The sequence below is a fragment of the Polyergus mexicanus genome, unplaced genomic scaffold (assembly GCF_030449975.1).
Source record: "Polyergus mexicanus isolate NDT 795.1 unplaced genomic scaffold, iyPolMexi1.0 SCAF_27, whole genome shotgun sequence".
Lineage (NCBI taxonomy): Eukaryota > Metazoa > Arthropoda > Insecta > Hymenoptera > Formicidae > Polyergus > Polyergus mexicanus.
Window position 1 is genome coordinate 442,456 of NW_027223347.1, and position 17,661 is coordinate 460,116.

Below are 17,661 nucleotides of genomic sequence, written 5' to 3' on the forward strand. Positions count from 1 at the left end.
AGAACTCTTCGGGATGCAAATAGAACTACCATTGGAACTTCGAAAATTAGAAAAAAATATCAACCCCTCGGGACTTAGATATTTTTTAAGAGCGTACGACTAAAAGTGGCCAGAACTTTTTCATTTTTGGTTTTACAGCTTCGGGCCTTAATACTTATCGATAGAACTCTTCGGGATGCAAATAGAACTACCATTGGAACTTCGAAAATTAGAAAAAAATATCAACCCCTCGGGTCTTAGATATTTTTTAAGAGCGTATAACTAAAAGTGGCCAGAACTTGTTCATTTTTGGTTTTACAGCTTCGGGCCTTAATACTTATCGATAGAACTCTTCGGGATGCAAATAGAACTACCATTGGAACTTCGAAAATTAGAAAAAAATATCAACCCCTCGGGACTTAGATATTTTTTAAGAGCGTACGACTAAAAGTGGCCAGAACTTTTTCATTTTTGGTTTTACAGCTTCGGGCCTTAATACTTATCGATAGAACTCTTCGGGATGCAAATAGAACTACCATTGGAACTTCGAAAATTAGAAAAAAATATCAACCCCTCGGGTCTTAGATATTTTTTAAGAGCGTATAACTAAAAGTGGCCAGAACTTGTTCATTTTTGGTTTTACAGCTTCGGGCCTTAATACTTATCGATAGAACTCTTCGGGATGCAAATAGAACTACCATTGGAACTTCGAAAATTAGAAAAAAATATCAACCCCTCGGGACTTAGATATTTTTTAAGAGCGTACGACTAAAAGTGGCCAGAACTTTTTCATTTTTGGTTTTACAGCTTCGGGCCTTAATACTTATCGATAGAACTCTTCGGGATGCAAATAGAACTACCATTGGAACTTCGAAAATTAGAAAAAAATATCAACCCCTCGGGTCTTAGATATTTTTTAAGAGCGTATAACTAAAAGTGGCCAGAACTTGTTCATTTTTGGTTTTACAGCTTCGGGCCTTAATACTTATCGATAGAACTCTTCGGGATGCAAATAGAACTACCATTGGAACTTCGAAAATTAGAAAAAAATATCAACCCCTCGGGACTTAGATATTTTTTAAGAGCGTACGACTAAAAGTGGCCAGAACTTTTTCATTTTTGGTTTTACAGCTTCGGGCCTTAATACTTATCGATAGAACTCTTCGGGATGCAAATAGAACTACCATTGGAACTTCGAAAATTAGAAAAAAATATCAACCCCTCGGGTCTTAGATATTTTTTAAGAGCGTATAACTAAAAGTGGCCAGAACTTGTTCATTTTTGGTTTTACAGCTTCGGGCCTTAATACTTATCGATAGAACTCTTCGGGATGCAAATAGAACTACCATTGGAACTTCGAAAATTAGAAAAAAATATCAACCCCTCGGGACTTAGATATTTTTTAAGAGCGTACGACTAAAAGTGGCCAGAACTTTTTCATTTTTGGTTTTACAGCTTCGGGCCTTAATACTTATCGATAGAACTCTTCGGGATGCAAATAGAACTACCATTGGAACTTCGAAAATTAGAAAAAAATATCAACCCCTCGGGTCTTAGATATTTTTTAAGAGCGTATAACTAAAAGTGGCCAGAACTTGTTCATTTTTGGTTTTACAGCTTCGGGCCTTAATACTTATCGATAGAACTCTTCGGGATGCAAATAGAACTACCATTGGAACTTCGAAAATTAGAAAAAAATATCAACCCCTCGGGACTTAGATATTTTTTAAGAGCGTACGACTAAAAGTGGCCAGAACTTTTTCATTTTTGGTTTTACAGCTTCGGGCCTTAATACTTATCGATAGAACTCTTCGGGATGCAAATAGAACTACCATTGGAACTTCGAAAATTAGAAAAAAATATCAACCCCTCGGGTCTTAGATATTTTTTAAGAGCGTATAACTAAAAGTGGCCAGAACTTGTTCATTTTTGGTTTTACAGCTTCGGGCCTTAATACTTATCGATAGAACTCTTCGGGATGCAAATAGAACTACCATTGGAACTTCGAAAATTAGAAAAAAATATCAACCCCTCGGGACTTAGATATTTTTTAAGAGCGTACGACTAAAAGTGGCCAGAACTTTTTCATTTTTGGTTTTACAGCTTCGGGCCTTAATACTTATCGATAGAACTCTTCGGGATGCAAATAGAACTACCATTGGAACTTCGAAAATTAGAAAAAAATATCAACCCCTCGGGTCTTAGATATTTTTTAAGAGCGTATAACTAAAAGTGGCCAGAACTTGTTCATTTTTGGTTTTACAGCTTCGGGCCTTAATACTTATCGATAGAACTCTTCGGGATGCAAATAGAACTACCATTGGAACTTCGAAAATTAGAAAAAAATATCAACCCCTCGGGACTTAGATATTTTTTAAGAGCGTACGACTAAAAGTGGCCAGAACTTTTTCATTTTTGGTTTTACAGCTTCGGGCCTTAATACTTATCGATAGAACTCTTCGGGATGCAAATAGAACTACCATTGGAACTTCGAAAATTAGAAAAAAATATCAACCCCTCGGGTCTTAGATATTTTTTAAGAGCGTATAACTAAAAGTGGCCAGAACTTGTTCATTTTTGGTTTTACAGCTTCGGGCCTTAATACTTATCGATAGAACTCTTCGGGATGCAAATAGAACTACCATTGGAACTTCGAAAATTAGAAAAAAATATCAACCCCTCGGGACTTAGATATTTTTTAAGAGCGTACGACTAAAAGTGGCCAGAACTTTTTCATTTTTGGTTTTACAGCTTCGGGCCTTAATACTTATCGATAGAACTCTTCGGGATGCAAATAGAACTACCATTGGAACTTCGAAAATTAGAAAAAAATATCAACCCCTCGGGTCTTAGATATTTTTTAAGAGCGTATAACTAAAAGTGGCCAGAACTTGTTCATTTTTGGTTTTACAGCTTCGGGCCTTAATACTTATCGATAGAACTCTTCGGGATGCAAATAGAACTACCATTGGAACTTCGAAAATTAGAAAAAAATATCAACCCCTCGGGACTTAGATATTTTTTAAGAGCGTACGACTAAAAGTGGCCAGAACTTTTTCATTTTTGGTTTTACAGCTTCGGGCCTTAATACTTATCGATAGAACTCTTCGGGATGCAAATAGAACTGTTAATAAAACTTCCGATTTTTGAAAGTAAGGTGCCAGTAGCGCGGATTAGATGGGTTTTGTGACGATAAATTACTTTCTACAGAATTTAATCGTCAGAACTATTGACAGAATGTGTCTAGGCTGTAAAACTCCACGGAATCCTACTCCCCCATGATCAAATATTCGAAATACGATGAGATGCTATCAGATGTTACCGGAAGTTAGCATCTCATTTCTTAAAAATACGATTTTAATAGTAAATTAGACGGAACTATTGTTAAAACCTATCAAGAACTATGGAACTATGCTGGATGCTAATTAATATGAAGTTTATTTGTGAGATGCTAACACTTGAGATGCAAACTTCACACACGTATAAGAGAGCACGTGCCAAAAAACTAAGCTGACAGATCGCGGTGGGTTAAAAGTACTTATTTATATATGTGTGTGTGTGTGTGTGTAAGCTAGGGACTGAAACAACAAACAGATTAAAATATAAAATTGCAAAATTTATGAATCTATATCTTTTATTAAATTAACTAACATCGGTTATATATGTAACAAGAATCATACAAAAAAAAATGAGAAATTATAGAAAGAAATATTATAAAATATTATAGATAAATGAATTTTATATAATGTGTAGAGATCAATTTTTTTATTTTGTTTAATTGCTCAAGTACTTCTCTGAAAATACATACAATATTTATAAGAGTTAAGAAAGAAAGAGAGAGAGAGAAAGAAAGAAAGAAATTTTATTGTAATAAAATTTCATTTTATTTTTTTTTTTAAATAACAAAAATCTTTTAATTTATATATATATATATATATAGTTAATGCGAAAAAAGTGCGTGTTTTTTAAATAAATTATATACCAGAAAAATTAGCGCGTTATTGTAATAGCGTGTTGACCATGCGCAAGTGAAAATCGATACCCTTCTATGGGAAGCCAAAGAAACCAGTATTTGAAGAAAAACGATTTTGTATTGTACCCACGTTGTAACGTTTGCAATGTGGCACGCGCCACCCCTGCCACGTGCCGGCCAATCTAAATCTAATAACACAAACAGCCCCACAATAACGTACGTCATACGCGCCGTCGTTCGGTAGCAGGAAGTAATGGGACACCATGTGAACTAATCGCTTCAGAGTGGTCCTCCAGATCTTGTTTCGCTATTTGTTGATTCCGGCTTGCTTTCTTCTAGGGTAAATAGGTTTCCAACTGAGTTTGACGATTAACATATTACGCAAAACATTTTCTATTCTTCCTGTTGTAAATTATGATCTTATGATACTAAATAATTCCCCCCTTGATATATATGTATTAAAATTATTATTTTTTTACATATGAGAAAATTATAAATATCTAACGTTATTGTCTGCTATTCTTTGTGATTTAAGTATGAATAAATAATTTAAATAAGCATATATATATATATATATATTTTTGAATATTAAATTTTTTATATAATGTTTAAAAATATGTATCATATAATTTTTGTGTAATAGAAATTATAATTACACACAAGTTTCTTCTAGTTTAAAACAATATTGCTGACTATAATTGGAAAACAATTACGATTTGATACTTGCCACATCACAATTATATATGATCGCTTTTAAAGTGAAGGATAATGTGAACAAAGGTTGACACATATAATAAAAAATCTTTTCTATTATCAAGATCATTTAGTTCTCAAAAAGTAAGTTTAATTTATTTCAATATACACCGAGAGAGACGAGTGCCTCCATACGCGCGAGCGTGCGTGTCGTGTTTTTGCGTGCGTACAAGAACAACGCGTCTCGTAAAAGATGACGTGACGTGACGATTGAACTAAGGTTACAATCAATATACATGTATATAATCAACATCACAAGATCACAGAGCGTTCGGGCTCCGGGACGAAGAATGCACTCTTCTTAGAAGAAAAGTGCATACCAAGTCGATATGCAGAAAGGAACTCTTTATAATAATTTTTAACATTTTCGCAAACGATATAAACTACACTCGTAAACTGCTGTAAAACTTTTGGGGATTAACTGGGGGATTTCAATCTGATACATGTTTCGTATACTTTCGTGAGTTGTAGAGATTTTGTTTAAGTTTCGGACCGGCTCTTATCAAGTCTCTTATCAAACGATCAAAATCAACTATTTATATACGTTTTATACAGATCGCGATCGATCCAACTTTTTAACGTTTTCGTCAGCGTGATTTCGTTCCCAAATACCGGCCATTTATCTAGCTTTTGCTTTAAAGCGAAAAATATGGAGCGGATTACAAGAAAGGATTAATTGGTTCGTCTGCGAAATGTATATGGAGACGTAAACTCGTGCGATCGGAATTTACGTTAAAAAATTGGATGACGCTGATACGATAATACGGATGCGCTACATACGCTCTACGTTTATTTACATCTATGTATAATAATTTTCACTCTAAAGAATGACGTTAGTGTCATTTCGTTGAATTCCTGGAAATAATTTTCTTTTTGTACACGTTGCAACAATATTTACAGATATTTTACAAATTATAAGTTACACGTTACGTTAACTAGGCGATACTGATTAATTATTAATCGTAGGGGTACGAAGTTAAAATTTTGAAGTCGAAAATGCTTTCTAAAACTATGGTATCTGTTATTCATCGATAAGCGATATGTCCGTCGAGCGGTGTCAGTTTCTTTCCATCTTTATATCAGAATTTGTATAGTTTGAATGATATAAAACATTTGATACCATTTCAGCTTTTCCACTCGTTTTATGCGAATAGCTCTCGAATTTATAATTCATTTAATTTATTTTGCTTAAAATACAGAATTAAAATATTTTATAATAGAGAAAATTAGACATTGCTTATCAGCAATATTGAATATAGCAGACGTATTATTATTATTATTATTATTATATAGTAATAATAATGATATTATTAATAAAATTAAGTATATTTTCGAATATCGATCAAATTCATTTTACGTATAAATATATAACATTAACTATAAATTGCTAGAAGAAAACACTGTTATGAAAAACAAAAGAAGATATTTTTCTTGGAAGAATAATTATTCGAGAGCTATCGCATGACCGAGCTTACTAGGTTTTTATAAAAAGACACCTTCTCGTTGTTCGATATGTATCGTTTCTTAATTAATGCAATGATTAGTGATCGATGCAAGATAGTTGTTACAGATATTTGCACTGTTTTGCATGATCTCTTACAAACTTGTTGACTTCAACAACTCCGACGAAAATGATGATGAGAGAAACGAGTATGCGGCTTTTTTCTCTTTTTATCACAAGAGAAGTAAAAAAAAAAGAGAATAAAAATCGCATACACGAGTATATAATTTGAATTCGCGAAGGCAATATACGAGCGTCGATGCGAAAATTACGCGGATAGTTTATAAAGTTATCTGAATAATTATTTAGATGCGGTCGTACGTATTAATTTATTTGCTCGCGTACAATGTCTCCCCGCGATGATTGCCGTTCATAATATTTTTGTCGGAGCTTACATTTCGTAACACTATTTGCCGTTTGACGAAAGCAATGGACTGGCAGCGGCTGAATATCCCTGGTTGCACGTGGGCAACATAAACGGGTTCATGTTGAAAGGTGATCCAACCACTTCTCCTAATCCTGCAACATACCCACTGTCAGTTATACATTAGTAGTGCATTATTGCTTAAATGCTACAGTACAATCAATAGGTAAAAAAAATAAGCGGCGAAAAGCATATAATAATTTTATATTTACAATGATAAAATTGTTCGAATAAAATGACGAGGAGAATGTTCATGAATCGATGATAAAATATCCATGCGAGAAATAATTGCTTATTCTGTGAGAAAAATTGGAGATAATCGAAAAGGGGCTAGTTCTCTTCTTTTCTGGAATTACTTTTCTGTGCATATTTATTTCATATTTTTCATTTTTACTTGAAGCTTTTAATTCTCAAGCTAAACGTATATATATATTACAAATAACGGTGATGACTTTGGAATGGAATTTCATATAACGTATATGTTTAAATACGATCGGATAGTAGATGGAGTATATTAAAAATATACGGATGTATCGTGCTCCGCAGATATAAATTGGAACATCGTAACGATTATACCATTTCATAGATGTTTTATGCATATGCATATCATTACAATTTTATTCCAACAAAATTAATTTTTTTTTATTTTTTTTCTTCTATTTTTATAAGATGTATTTGTTTATTTAATTTAATTTTGTCAAAAAAATATAAAATAAATTAATAAAAAAATATTTTTAATTAATTATAGAAAACTTTATAGCACAATAGCATGAAAGGATAATGAGAAAGAAAGCTGACGCTTAATCTTAACGAAATAATCGTCAAAATTCCTGCAATTAAATTAATATAACATTATCGCGTCGTAAATGAGCTTTTACATACATTCTCAAATGTCGTCTCTCATAATTCTTTAATCGCAGTGCATAAGGTGATGGTTGTGATGATGGTGTTGGTGGTGATGGTGGACGGTTAGCGGTTACTGGGCGACTGTGGCGAGGTGGTGCTGTGTGGACCAGTGCGGTGGGACTGAGGTGGTCGGTGGTCGTACTACGGGGGCGAACGCACTCCCGTCCCCGGATGTATAGAATATGCCGTATTGTTCGTGCGCTAAAACGAAATTTCCACATAAGGGAAAATCATAAGTGCATGCATTGAAAAGTAACGCTAAAGTAGAAGAAGAGCATGCGTGCTGGATACATGGAGACGTGGCTGGTTAGGTTTTCTTTGAGTTGTGCCAAAGATATCGATGCTGACAAATAATTTTTTTTTTTTTTTTTTTTAATATATTTAATATAAATTAATCTGCGTGTTTAGACTGATGTTATTAATCATACTCTTTGATGTAAGTAAAGTAATGTTGGAAGTAAACAAAAATTATTTAGCATATATTGTATATTTTACAAGAATATTGATTTTATGTAACTTTGGCAAAAATCTGCATTAAACATTTGCATGAGTTTTTTCATTGTAATGCAAAGTTATCTGCGCACTGTCGTTATCTTAATCGATCTTACGTGAATCGTATTTAGAGGAAAAGTGACTTTATAAAACCGGGATTTTATTCCGGCACAACTCAAGTTTCGTAGATATCACCGTAATTTCGTACAAAGACAAGATTGTCCGCATGAAAGGAGAAAGAGTAAAAGACTTACGCGACGTGTAGAGAGTCGGGCTGCCGGTATACGGATTGGCGACGGAGTAACTTCCATTGGTACTGTGACTATGTGGTGTGCTGGCCGAACTACCGCAATAACCGCCGCCAGTTACGACGCCACGTGGACTGGCGCTGCTGCTTTGTCTATAGGCGTCGGTGTTACCACCGACATTGGCACCGACGCTGCCACCGCTGCCGCCGCCGCCACCACCACCACCACCACCTCCTCCTCCATCGGCAGCAGCTCCTGTCGTCACGGAACTACCGTCTAGAAATAGAAACCTGCCCGTCAGACGAACTCGTCAGTATTTGATCGCTTAGGTCGTGACTGGGTTGCCTAGCAAATTTAATTGCTTCGTCTTGATCGATGCGATGCAAGTCTTTGTGAAAAAGATTTCAAGGCATCGTTAAAATTTATAATAAGTATTTATCTATATGTGCGAAGGGATGAGTGTTGGAGTGTTCGTGAAGAATATTTCCAAGGAAAGATACATACCGTCTGTCCATTTCGCCGCGCTACCGTTCTCCTGCACCGTCACCGCGAGCTGCCCCGTATACGAGTTAAAGGCCGTTGCCGAACTTGACGTAGGAGGTGCGGGAGCATGTACCGAACCGGGACTTCTGGGTGCCCCCGTGATGCCCATATTTCCGCCCTTAGGCATACTATAAATGGCTTCTGCTAGATCCGCCGCTCGTTTAAGTACGATTTCCTTGGGAAGTTTCTCGGGGTCACCCGGATGCCGCGGAACGAGTTTCTGTAACCTTTGGAAGCCATAGTCGATCGTTGGTTCGTTTACCGCTGGAAAAAAAAAAAATCAGCAAAAATGCGTCGACTCTTACGGCGTAATCGGTTGTAGTCGGTAATTTTTTCGCGATAGTAATTATTCGGAGTATCGCGGACGCTCTTTATACTTACAGACATAAACGAATCTACCGGGCGCTCCTTTACAAAATTGCTTGCTTTTATAATGTAACGTGACGTCAACGACGCCGGGTATCTGCCGTGCCGGTGCCTGCACCTTGATTGCATGCGCAGTGATAAACTGTAATAAAAGCACGAATACCTTTATATTTGTCGCGAAATTAATTAATTACGAATTAGAGATTTTTAATATTGCAAATTACACTGACCTCGCTCCACACTAGCATCGATCCGAAAACTACTTGTAATCCATCGAAGAAATTTTCACCGATGATTATGACAGTAGATCCACCCGACGTCCAACCTTCATTAGGCGATATCGCTTTTATGCACGGCGTTTGAAGAGGTATTGGCGGATATAAACCTAATTTTATAATACAAAAAATAATATCGACTTAGCGTATAATTATATTTATATTTGCGTTAAAATCTACGGCGCGTTGAAATCTATTATCGATATAAAAAAATGATCACATTGAAAGCGTTACAGAATTTTAAAGCATCCGTTTTCTAACGATAAATAAAAAAAGTAAAAACGATAAAAAAGTTTATGCGCTAAGGAATCAGATGAAAAGTGATATCATGGTTTTCCTCTTGAAAATAGTTGGCGATTGACAAGAGGATATGGAAAATTATCCGAATATATTCTGTTTATTCGGTTGAAGCCGAGTGGCAGATATATTTTCCGGCGTGGCAGGCAAGTTTTCGAGGTCGTGGGGCTTGCGAAGGTGAGAAAGAGGTGGAAAATGGAAGAGAAACTATGAAGGAGAGCGATAGAAAGAGGATGAGACGGAGAGAGAATGGGAGAGTACGCGAGGAAGAGACTGAGGGTTGGAGTACTCGGAGAAGGGTTGTAACAAGAAGGAAGGGAGGGGAGGGGGCGATCGGGCCGCCGGTGTCTCCGCTTGGAATTTATAACCCAATGATATCATTTTGTACCCCGGCGAAGCCAAGCCACCCCCGGCCACCCCGACCCTGGGCGAAGCGGAGCCACGGCAGAGTGGCTGACATCATGGTATATTGCTCCCAGTGATGCTCAAACACTTTCCACTTGGAGTGCTTACGTGCCGTCACGCCGATAAATCTCGGCGGCTTAAAAGATTCCGACGTTGTCGGTGGACGGCTGGATGTGTTTAAAGAATATTCTCTAGATATCGTCGAAATAATATTTCTTTAAAATTAACGCGATCAACGGTTATTTTTTATTCTAATTATTTTCACTCAAAATAATAATAAAATAATTATTTCGTTAATAATATACAAGATAAATTATTTCGAGTAGGCGTGTAAAAGCTAAATAATTTATAATAAAATTATATCACGCGTGTATAATATACTTTTGTCCATCGGGAAAAATTATACCATGTGTAATGTACATATAACGTTCTTCTCAAAAAACAGAAAAATTAAATCAACAAGTGACGATCGCGTAGCGGAAGCGCAAAAAAGTCGCGAGAGTGCGGTCTCTATGGAAATGGAAATTTTCTTCAATGGGACATTGGTATTTATTGCGTTCAATGTACGAGAAAGTCGTTAAAGAGAGTCGGCCGTGTTGGCAACCATCCTGGTAGAGAATTGTCGAGCAGCGTGGCATGGGTCGCCGTGGTGATAGAGAGGGAAAGAAGAGGCGGAGGGTTGAAAAAGAGGGATTCGGTAGAGGAGACCAAGGAACAAGCGTACCAACCCGGAATAAATAAAATCCCCCGCGCCATTGAATGTAAGGGGTGTTACTCCGAACCCTCCCGTACCCCTCTTTTGCCACCCAACTATCGTCGAAGTCGAAGAGCCGTTGTACTCCGACACGTTCGGCCCGATTCTCTTTGATCACTGCGAGATCGCGAGATAACTTGGTTCGCTGTGGTAAAGACTCGAGAAATTTACCAAAAGAAAGGGATTTTATCTCGATGCAAGCAAGCGTCGTTACAATGATGTTGCGCAATGATATTTCTTATTATTAGATTAGAATCGCTAACCCTCTTTCGTATCGTTTCGTGAAATTTAGCGATTCGAGTTTAATTTATTCTATGCGTGTTAATATATTGTGTATTATAAATAAGAATGTTAAATATTCTCTCTGTTTTACGAAGAAATCTTATAGTTTATCTTTATAATTTTCTGTTGCGCCGTAAATCAAATCTGAAAGAGAGGCAAATTTTCAAGCATAAAGTAAGAAAAAAACGTCTTATATATAAAACGGTGCATCGAAGAAGATAGATCGTAAACAAGCGTTTCAGATTTCATGGACAATCGAGATTTGATTTGTACAGCGACCGGGAGAATTCTCGTTCAGAGTGACAGCAAAATCCACGAGATACCGGCGTTCCTCCCCTTTCTCTTCGCGCCTGCTATCTCATTGGTATGCTCGTTTCGGCGTTTGGGGTGGGACATCTCGCGGAAGAGGGGATGGGAGAGGATTTGGAAAGAGTGGATGTGTTGGTACCTTCATTGGCGTCGCAGGGTGGATGGCATGAGATAGCTTAAACTTAGCATTCACAAACCAACGCGCCGCGGCAACCACGGCGAGAGGAAGAGCGCGAGAACGACGAGGAGAAGGAGGAAGAAACTATATGAGAGAGAGGTGGAGAGAGAGACCGAGATGAGAGAAGCGGTCCAATTCCGCTCTCTTTCTTTTCGTGTCTTTGCCGCTCCGCGGCAGCCAACCAGGCAAAAAGAAGAAACTGGCGCGGCGGCGGCGGCGGATGGAGAAGAGAACAACCCGCAGCGAGAAGAAGGGGAGAGAGAACCAGGCACTCGGGTGAAATTCAAGCGAGCGCGGAGTGGAAGGGAAAAATAAAGCCGAGGAACAAGGAGCGCGGAACGAAGCGCCGGATCCTTCGTTTTCTCGCATCCCATTGATTTACATCTTGTCTTGGCATAGGAAGAAAAGACGGAGGAAGAAGCCTCGCGCGATATCAGCCGTTTGTATGCGCGGCCGACGCCAAACTTTGCTGAATTGCCCTATGACTCCATATATCCCATTCTACCGGCGCGCGTTCCTGCACCCTCTTACGATTCCGTTCCGCCGCAGCTCCTCGAGTCGTTATACCGATCTCGAAGAAAACTGACCCCACCCCATGACGGAAGGCGCGCTGCACGAGGGGAAGCAACACGCTGCGAGCATTCGAATTGCGATGCCTCGAACGCGAATCGCTCGGAAAGTAGATTTTGATTGGCGAACGGCTGAAAGCTCTCGCGCGCGTGAATCATATTAGCCGTGAAAATTCGATTGAATGCGTTGAATAAATGAGGGCGTTTAATGCACGTTGGGCTTTTTAATTATCGCCCATTAATTAATTATTATACTTTCTGCGAGTGCTTTGCTAGCACGGCGAAGGCCGGTTGCATTTATCGCCGGGGAATGCTGTAGCTGACTGCAAAATTAAATAACGAAAAACTGCGCGATGGGCTAATTGTGTTTACGGGCAAATCGAATTATCGTGTAAACGCACGTGCAGGTACGCGATTAAATATGCAGACGATATCGATGTCCTGTTTCGCATATATTATCTCTCTCTTTAACGATATTAATTAATTGATAGTATTTATAACTTACTATTATATTCGCCAGGATCACTGGGATCCAAACGTTTCGCCCTGCGTCCATGCTTGCTGTTATTGTGAACGAACATGTTGTCCGAGACCGCTAGCAATGGTCCCTCTACTCCAACTTGTGTAGAAATAACCACCTGTTAAACGAAATAGAAATTTCCTGATATAAGATAAAAAGATTAATGATATATTATAATAAAATTATTCTATTTAAATACAATCAAAATTCAAAATCGTATCAATATTTGTGTTATGTGATCCGATACTTAATTAAATACGAGTAAATCTATTTAAATAAAAACGACGATATTGATTAAACAATTATTTTGTCGACGAGCCAACCGTGACAAAAGTTAACATCTCTATCAAGCAAACATAAATCGAAGGAATCAAACTCTCGGCGCTGCATCATTCCCCATTCATCCCCGCATTCATTCATCCTTTATACTTTTACAACGACTACTCCCATTTAGCGACAGCCGTATCTCGCTATCCTCCTACCTGCCCACAATTCTCACCGACGCAAAAGACAAAATTAAAAAGTAAATTATCAAAAACCCCGATAGTGATCCCGATAGCCCCTTCCTTCCCCGTGACTCATCTCTCTTTACATTATTCGAGCCCTTTTAAGTTCTCTCTTTTCGTGACGTCGACGCGACGACGAACTAAAATTAGAATACTCATCGCACTTTTGGATTTGCTTCAGAATTGCTTATTGCCCAAAGTTGCGAATTAAAATTTTAGCGCAGCCCTTACGAAAATTTCTCCCACCGCGAGGGCAACAGAGTTATCGTCGCTTCGCTCTAAGTTGGTGGCGGTGTTATTCGCCGAGTAATATTACTGGCGTGCGAGAAAGTTGCGAAGGACAAAACTTTTAGGCGTTTTCCAGCCGTTCGCTCGATTTTATAAACGTTCTTTCTGCTTCATCGCGAAAATCTTTTCAACACCGCCAAGCAGCACGCGAAGCGGAAGAGTGGCATAAATTTAGCGAATAATTTTCTTCAAGTTGTTAAAAATCTCATAACGCTTTATGTTGCATTCCTTGTTACATCGTTATCTTTATCATTATATCATTATTTATAAAGAAATTTTATATATCGTATGTACATATATTTTATTTAATACTCTTATATCCTATATCCGCGCGATTATATTGTATCTATGTCATACGCCGTCCGTTGCAAGTCACGAATTGCATGCCGTGATACCCGGTGCGGCGAATCGAATTATCTACGCTCGTTCATAAGAGATATGATGAACTTGGCTGAGCATATGATGCGCATGAGAGAAATGCAATATGATTCACGGTAACGTCTATCGCTCTGACGTATACCATATCTTCTCTCACACTCTATTAAGTTAGACATAAACGATATATTACATAAATTTTATGAAAGTATATACGAGATTTTAATTTTTTAATCTTCAAAATATTATAATTATGTTCCTATAAAAAAGAGTTGTATATAATTATGTTTATCTTAAGAAAATGTCTTTAATAGTGATATTTTGCAATAATACGCGGAAATTGTGCAAAAGACAATGCTTTTTGCGACGATACACGTTATACGATGTTGCGGCGGAATTTCGGCGGAATTCTCGTCTCTGTCCGCCCCTATAATTTCGCGAATCGTGACTCGAATGACACAAGTGTCTCGCGTAATGTACATTTCAGCATCGCGGCACGATCCGGAATGTCTTTGAATCAAGCGGGTGAAAAGTACGTCGGAAACGATTGAAGCTTTGGATCGCGATTTGGTGAATCGTTGGAAAAAATTATTTTACCTTCGTTCAGACTGTACATTTCTTTGCTTAATATAATGAAAAAATTTTTGGCGATTATTTTAACAAACGAACAAGCCTATTAGTTCTTAAATAATGTGCATTCATTATTATTAATTTTGGAAAATAAAGATTTAACAATAAAAAAATTGCAATTATATTTAAATTGCAGTTTATATTTAAAGTAAATTGAAAGCGAGCATAAATAACTCTCTTACCTGAAAGCGCCTCATGTCGCGTGGATTGCCAGCGTTCTTGAGGCAGTTTTGGTTACACTTGAGAAAGAACTTGAGGAAGAATCTGCAAGCACAGAGGGGACCGGAGTTAAACGGTTGACAAGATGCTTAACGCTCTTCAACGCCGGGAATTTAATTAGAACGCGAACTTGGACGGAAAGCAAGGCTGAATATTGTATAAGCCAATCGCGAGCCCCGTTCCACTCTCCTCTATTATTCAGTATTTCTCTAGATTAAACCCCCGACTACGTGCTTCTCGACCTTTAGGCCTGCGTGCGGCATTGTATACTGCGCGAAATACACGCGGCTATTTTATTGTTTCACTGCGCTACGTCAAAAACATTTTCCTGACTACGTTTCTACAATGAGTAGATACGATGAATACTTGCCTGCTACAATTATAAATTTATATCTGTTTTTATTTCCTACTTTAGAATTATTTTTTTAGAAAAAAAAAAAATCAGTAATTTGTGAGAAATATTATCACGAATATTTCAATATTATATCAAGTTAAAATATATTAATTATTGCGATTTATATATGCAAAATATATTTTTTGTTATTAATTATTCGCAAAGAAAATGGTACAACTAATAAGCACATATATTAAGAATCGGAATATGTTAGATTCTAGAAAATATTTTCATTATACGCGCAAAAATCACGCGAGACAGAATTTTCTGTGACGCAACGATGTGCGCGTGTAGGATTCTGCCGAAAAGGCGCTGGCTCAATTTTCATGAATTATGTAAAACGTCGAGGATATTGAATTTCGAGAAATTTTTTGAGACGCGGAGTATCCCCGTTTGCGCCTATAAGAATGGAAGGGGTTGACTGAGAGACGAGTTTGAAGATCAGGTAGCTTGAACGTCAGACCGAGAAGGATCGAGAAAGCGAAGGGAACGCGTAGGAAGGAAACAATCAAGAGGACCGAGACGACGCAGACGACGATGCTTGGTAAGAGAGAGAGAGAGAGAGAGAGAGAGGGGTAGTTTTCTGCGTGGCTGGTAGGCTTTTTCTCCCGTGGGACGCCATTGTCATTTTCCCTGAAGAGTGCGTCCATGGGAAGCGCGGGACTTTATGGAAAAATCAAACGCATACTTCGAAGTAACGCATACCTTTTTTGCACTTCTGCTTTTTTTCGTCTCTCATGCATAACATGCTAAAAATTTCGCGGAAAGATCATGATTCATCACTCCTTGATACAGAGAATACTTTTAATTAATTTCTATCCAGTTTAATTTTCATATCACACGCATGGTTGGCGTAATTGAAATGTAAGAGAAGACAAGATATGAAATAATTTTTTGAAACTCAAAGATTTATTTTTTGGTCACGTATATAATAGTTTATGAAAACTTGAACAGAGACAATATTTCTGTTACTATATCCGCGATGATCTGGTCGAAAGTCACCAACTCGCTTATCGGGAAATCCATAAAGCTGAAAAGTGAAAGGTAAAAACGAAACGCATTCGCTACGGGGGCGAGAGGGAATGCCGGCTGAGTGAAGCGAGACGGCATGTAGGGAATGGGAGAATTCGCTGATACGGAAAGAGAAAGGGAAAGAAACGTATCGATCTCGCGTTACACGCATTTTCGCATGCAGCTATGGGGACCTTGAGTATCTTGGCGCGAGAGTTCGGGCTAATGTCACGCGCGTTTCGCCCAGCGTCGAGCGAATTTAATTTCGTTTACTCTTAGGCAACGTTAAGATGTTATCGCGATGCTGGATGGGTATTCAAAGCATTGTAGCTTGGCTTATCGCGGCCGTGGATCTTGCTCTAAACACGATATCTTCGTCGTGCCTGAGGCGTTGCCCGACGACGCTGCCTCTAGTCGTTTCCAGATAGGAATACCATCGACCGTACTTGCATCTACGCTATTGCGAGAACGGCGCGAAGCCGCCCCTTTAACGACGTCGACGACAACAGAAACGAGTCGGTAACCACCTTCGAATCGAGAACGTTTCACTTTGTATCTATATTGAAATCGTGTATCACCGTTATTTAAAATTAAAAGAAAAAAAAACATGCTTCTCCAGCGACGGGATATTTATTTGTTTTATTTCGATCATTTCGTGTAAACTATATATTTATATTTACAAGGTTTAAGAAAATGAAAAGGAAACAATTATTAATTTGTTTATTTTTGACATTTTAAATATGAAAAAATAAAATTAAACATAGAAAAAAGAAGGAAGAATATTTTACAAAGAAATTAGCAATAAGAAGAAATTAAATATCTGGTTGAAAAGAGAGAGAGAGAGCAAATCCGAGGTAATTGAAATATTCCGACTAGTATTCCGCGCTTGGTGCTTCCAGTAAAGAAATCGGACGATCCGCTTTCAGAATTTGACGCTAACAAAATGACTCTACTTACGCAAAAAGTTCTATAAAGAGGGAGGAAGAGAGAGCGCGCGCTTGCCAGAATCGGCAATGGAAAGATAGGTGGGCTATAAATCTTGGCCTTTCTTTTTTTTTCTTTTTTTTTTTTTTTTATGGGATTCCTTCATCGGCAACACTAATCATTTACGACACTCCCGTCGCTCCGCTGCCGTATCACTTTATTCCTCTTTCTTTTTCCCTTACACGAGGTCGTTTCCTTCCGCGCGTCCTCGAAGTATTGGCTGTTAGGGGCTAATGGATTGCGTTATCGACTGATTCAAATGCGAACTGGATTTCATTTCGAGTTGGATGGGGCGGGAGTATCGATGGTGTTGTAACGCGAACGCGTGCAAGAAGAGCTAGTTTCTTACAGGGGATCAAATTCGATTCCGATAGTCTATTAGATTTTTCTCTTTCATTGGCAACCTTCGCGAGCTCACGTCAACCTCGGAGAAATTTATTCCGAATCGCCATTCAAACATCCGATAGATATATTTAACGT

General features: G+C 37.9%; 1 protein-coding gene across 4 annotated transcripts in view; it reads right to left on the minus strand.

The window, feature by feature from the left end:
• Nucleotides 1-4,789: 4,789 nt before the first annotated feature.
• The window catches only part of Kn (EBF transcription factor knot), a 74,390-nt gene continuing 61,518 nt past the window's right edge, over nt 4,790-17,661 (minus strand). Inside the window, exons 7-13 of one of the 4 annotated variants that reach the window (XM_070314499.1) lie at nt 14,756-14,837; nt 12,760-12,892; nt 9,416-9,570; nt 9,201-9,327; nt 8,781-9,083; nt 8,283-8,552; nt 4,790-6,725 (exon numbers count right to left, since the gene is read on the minus strand). In XM_070314499.1, the coding sequence (XP_070170600.1) occupies nt 6,613-6,725; nt 8,283-8,552; nt 8,781-9,083; nt 9,201-9,327; nt 9,416-9,570; nt 12,760-12,892; nt 14,756-14,837 (1,183 nt within the window). In that variant the 3' untranslated portion in view covers nt 4,790-6,612. Of the gene's footprint in view, nt 6,740-7,517; nt 7,738-8,282; nt 8,567-8,780; nt 9,084-9,200; nt 9,328-9,415; nt 9,571-12,759; nt 12,893-14,755; nt 14,838-17,661 lie in introns of those variants that run through there. The other 3 variants (XM_070314500.1, XM_070314498.1, XM_070314501.1) reach the window with 3 other exon arrangements.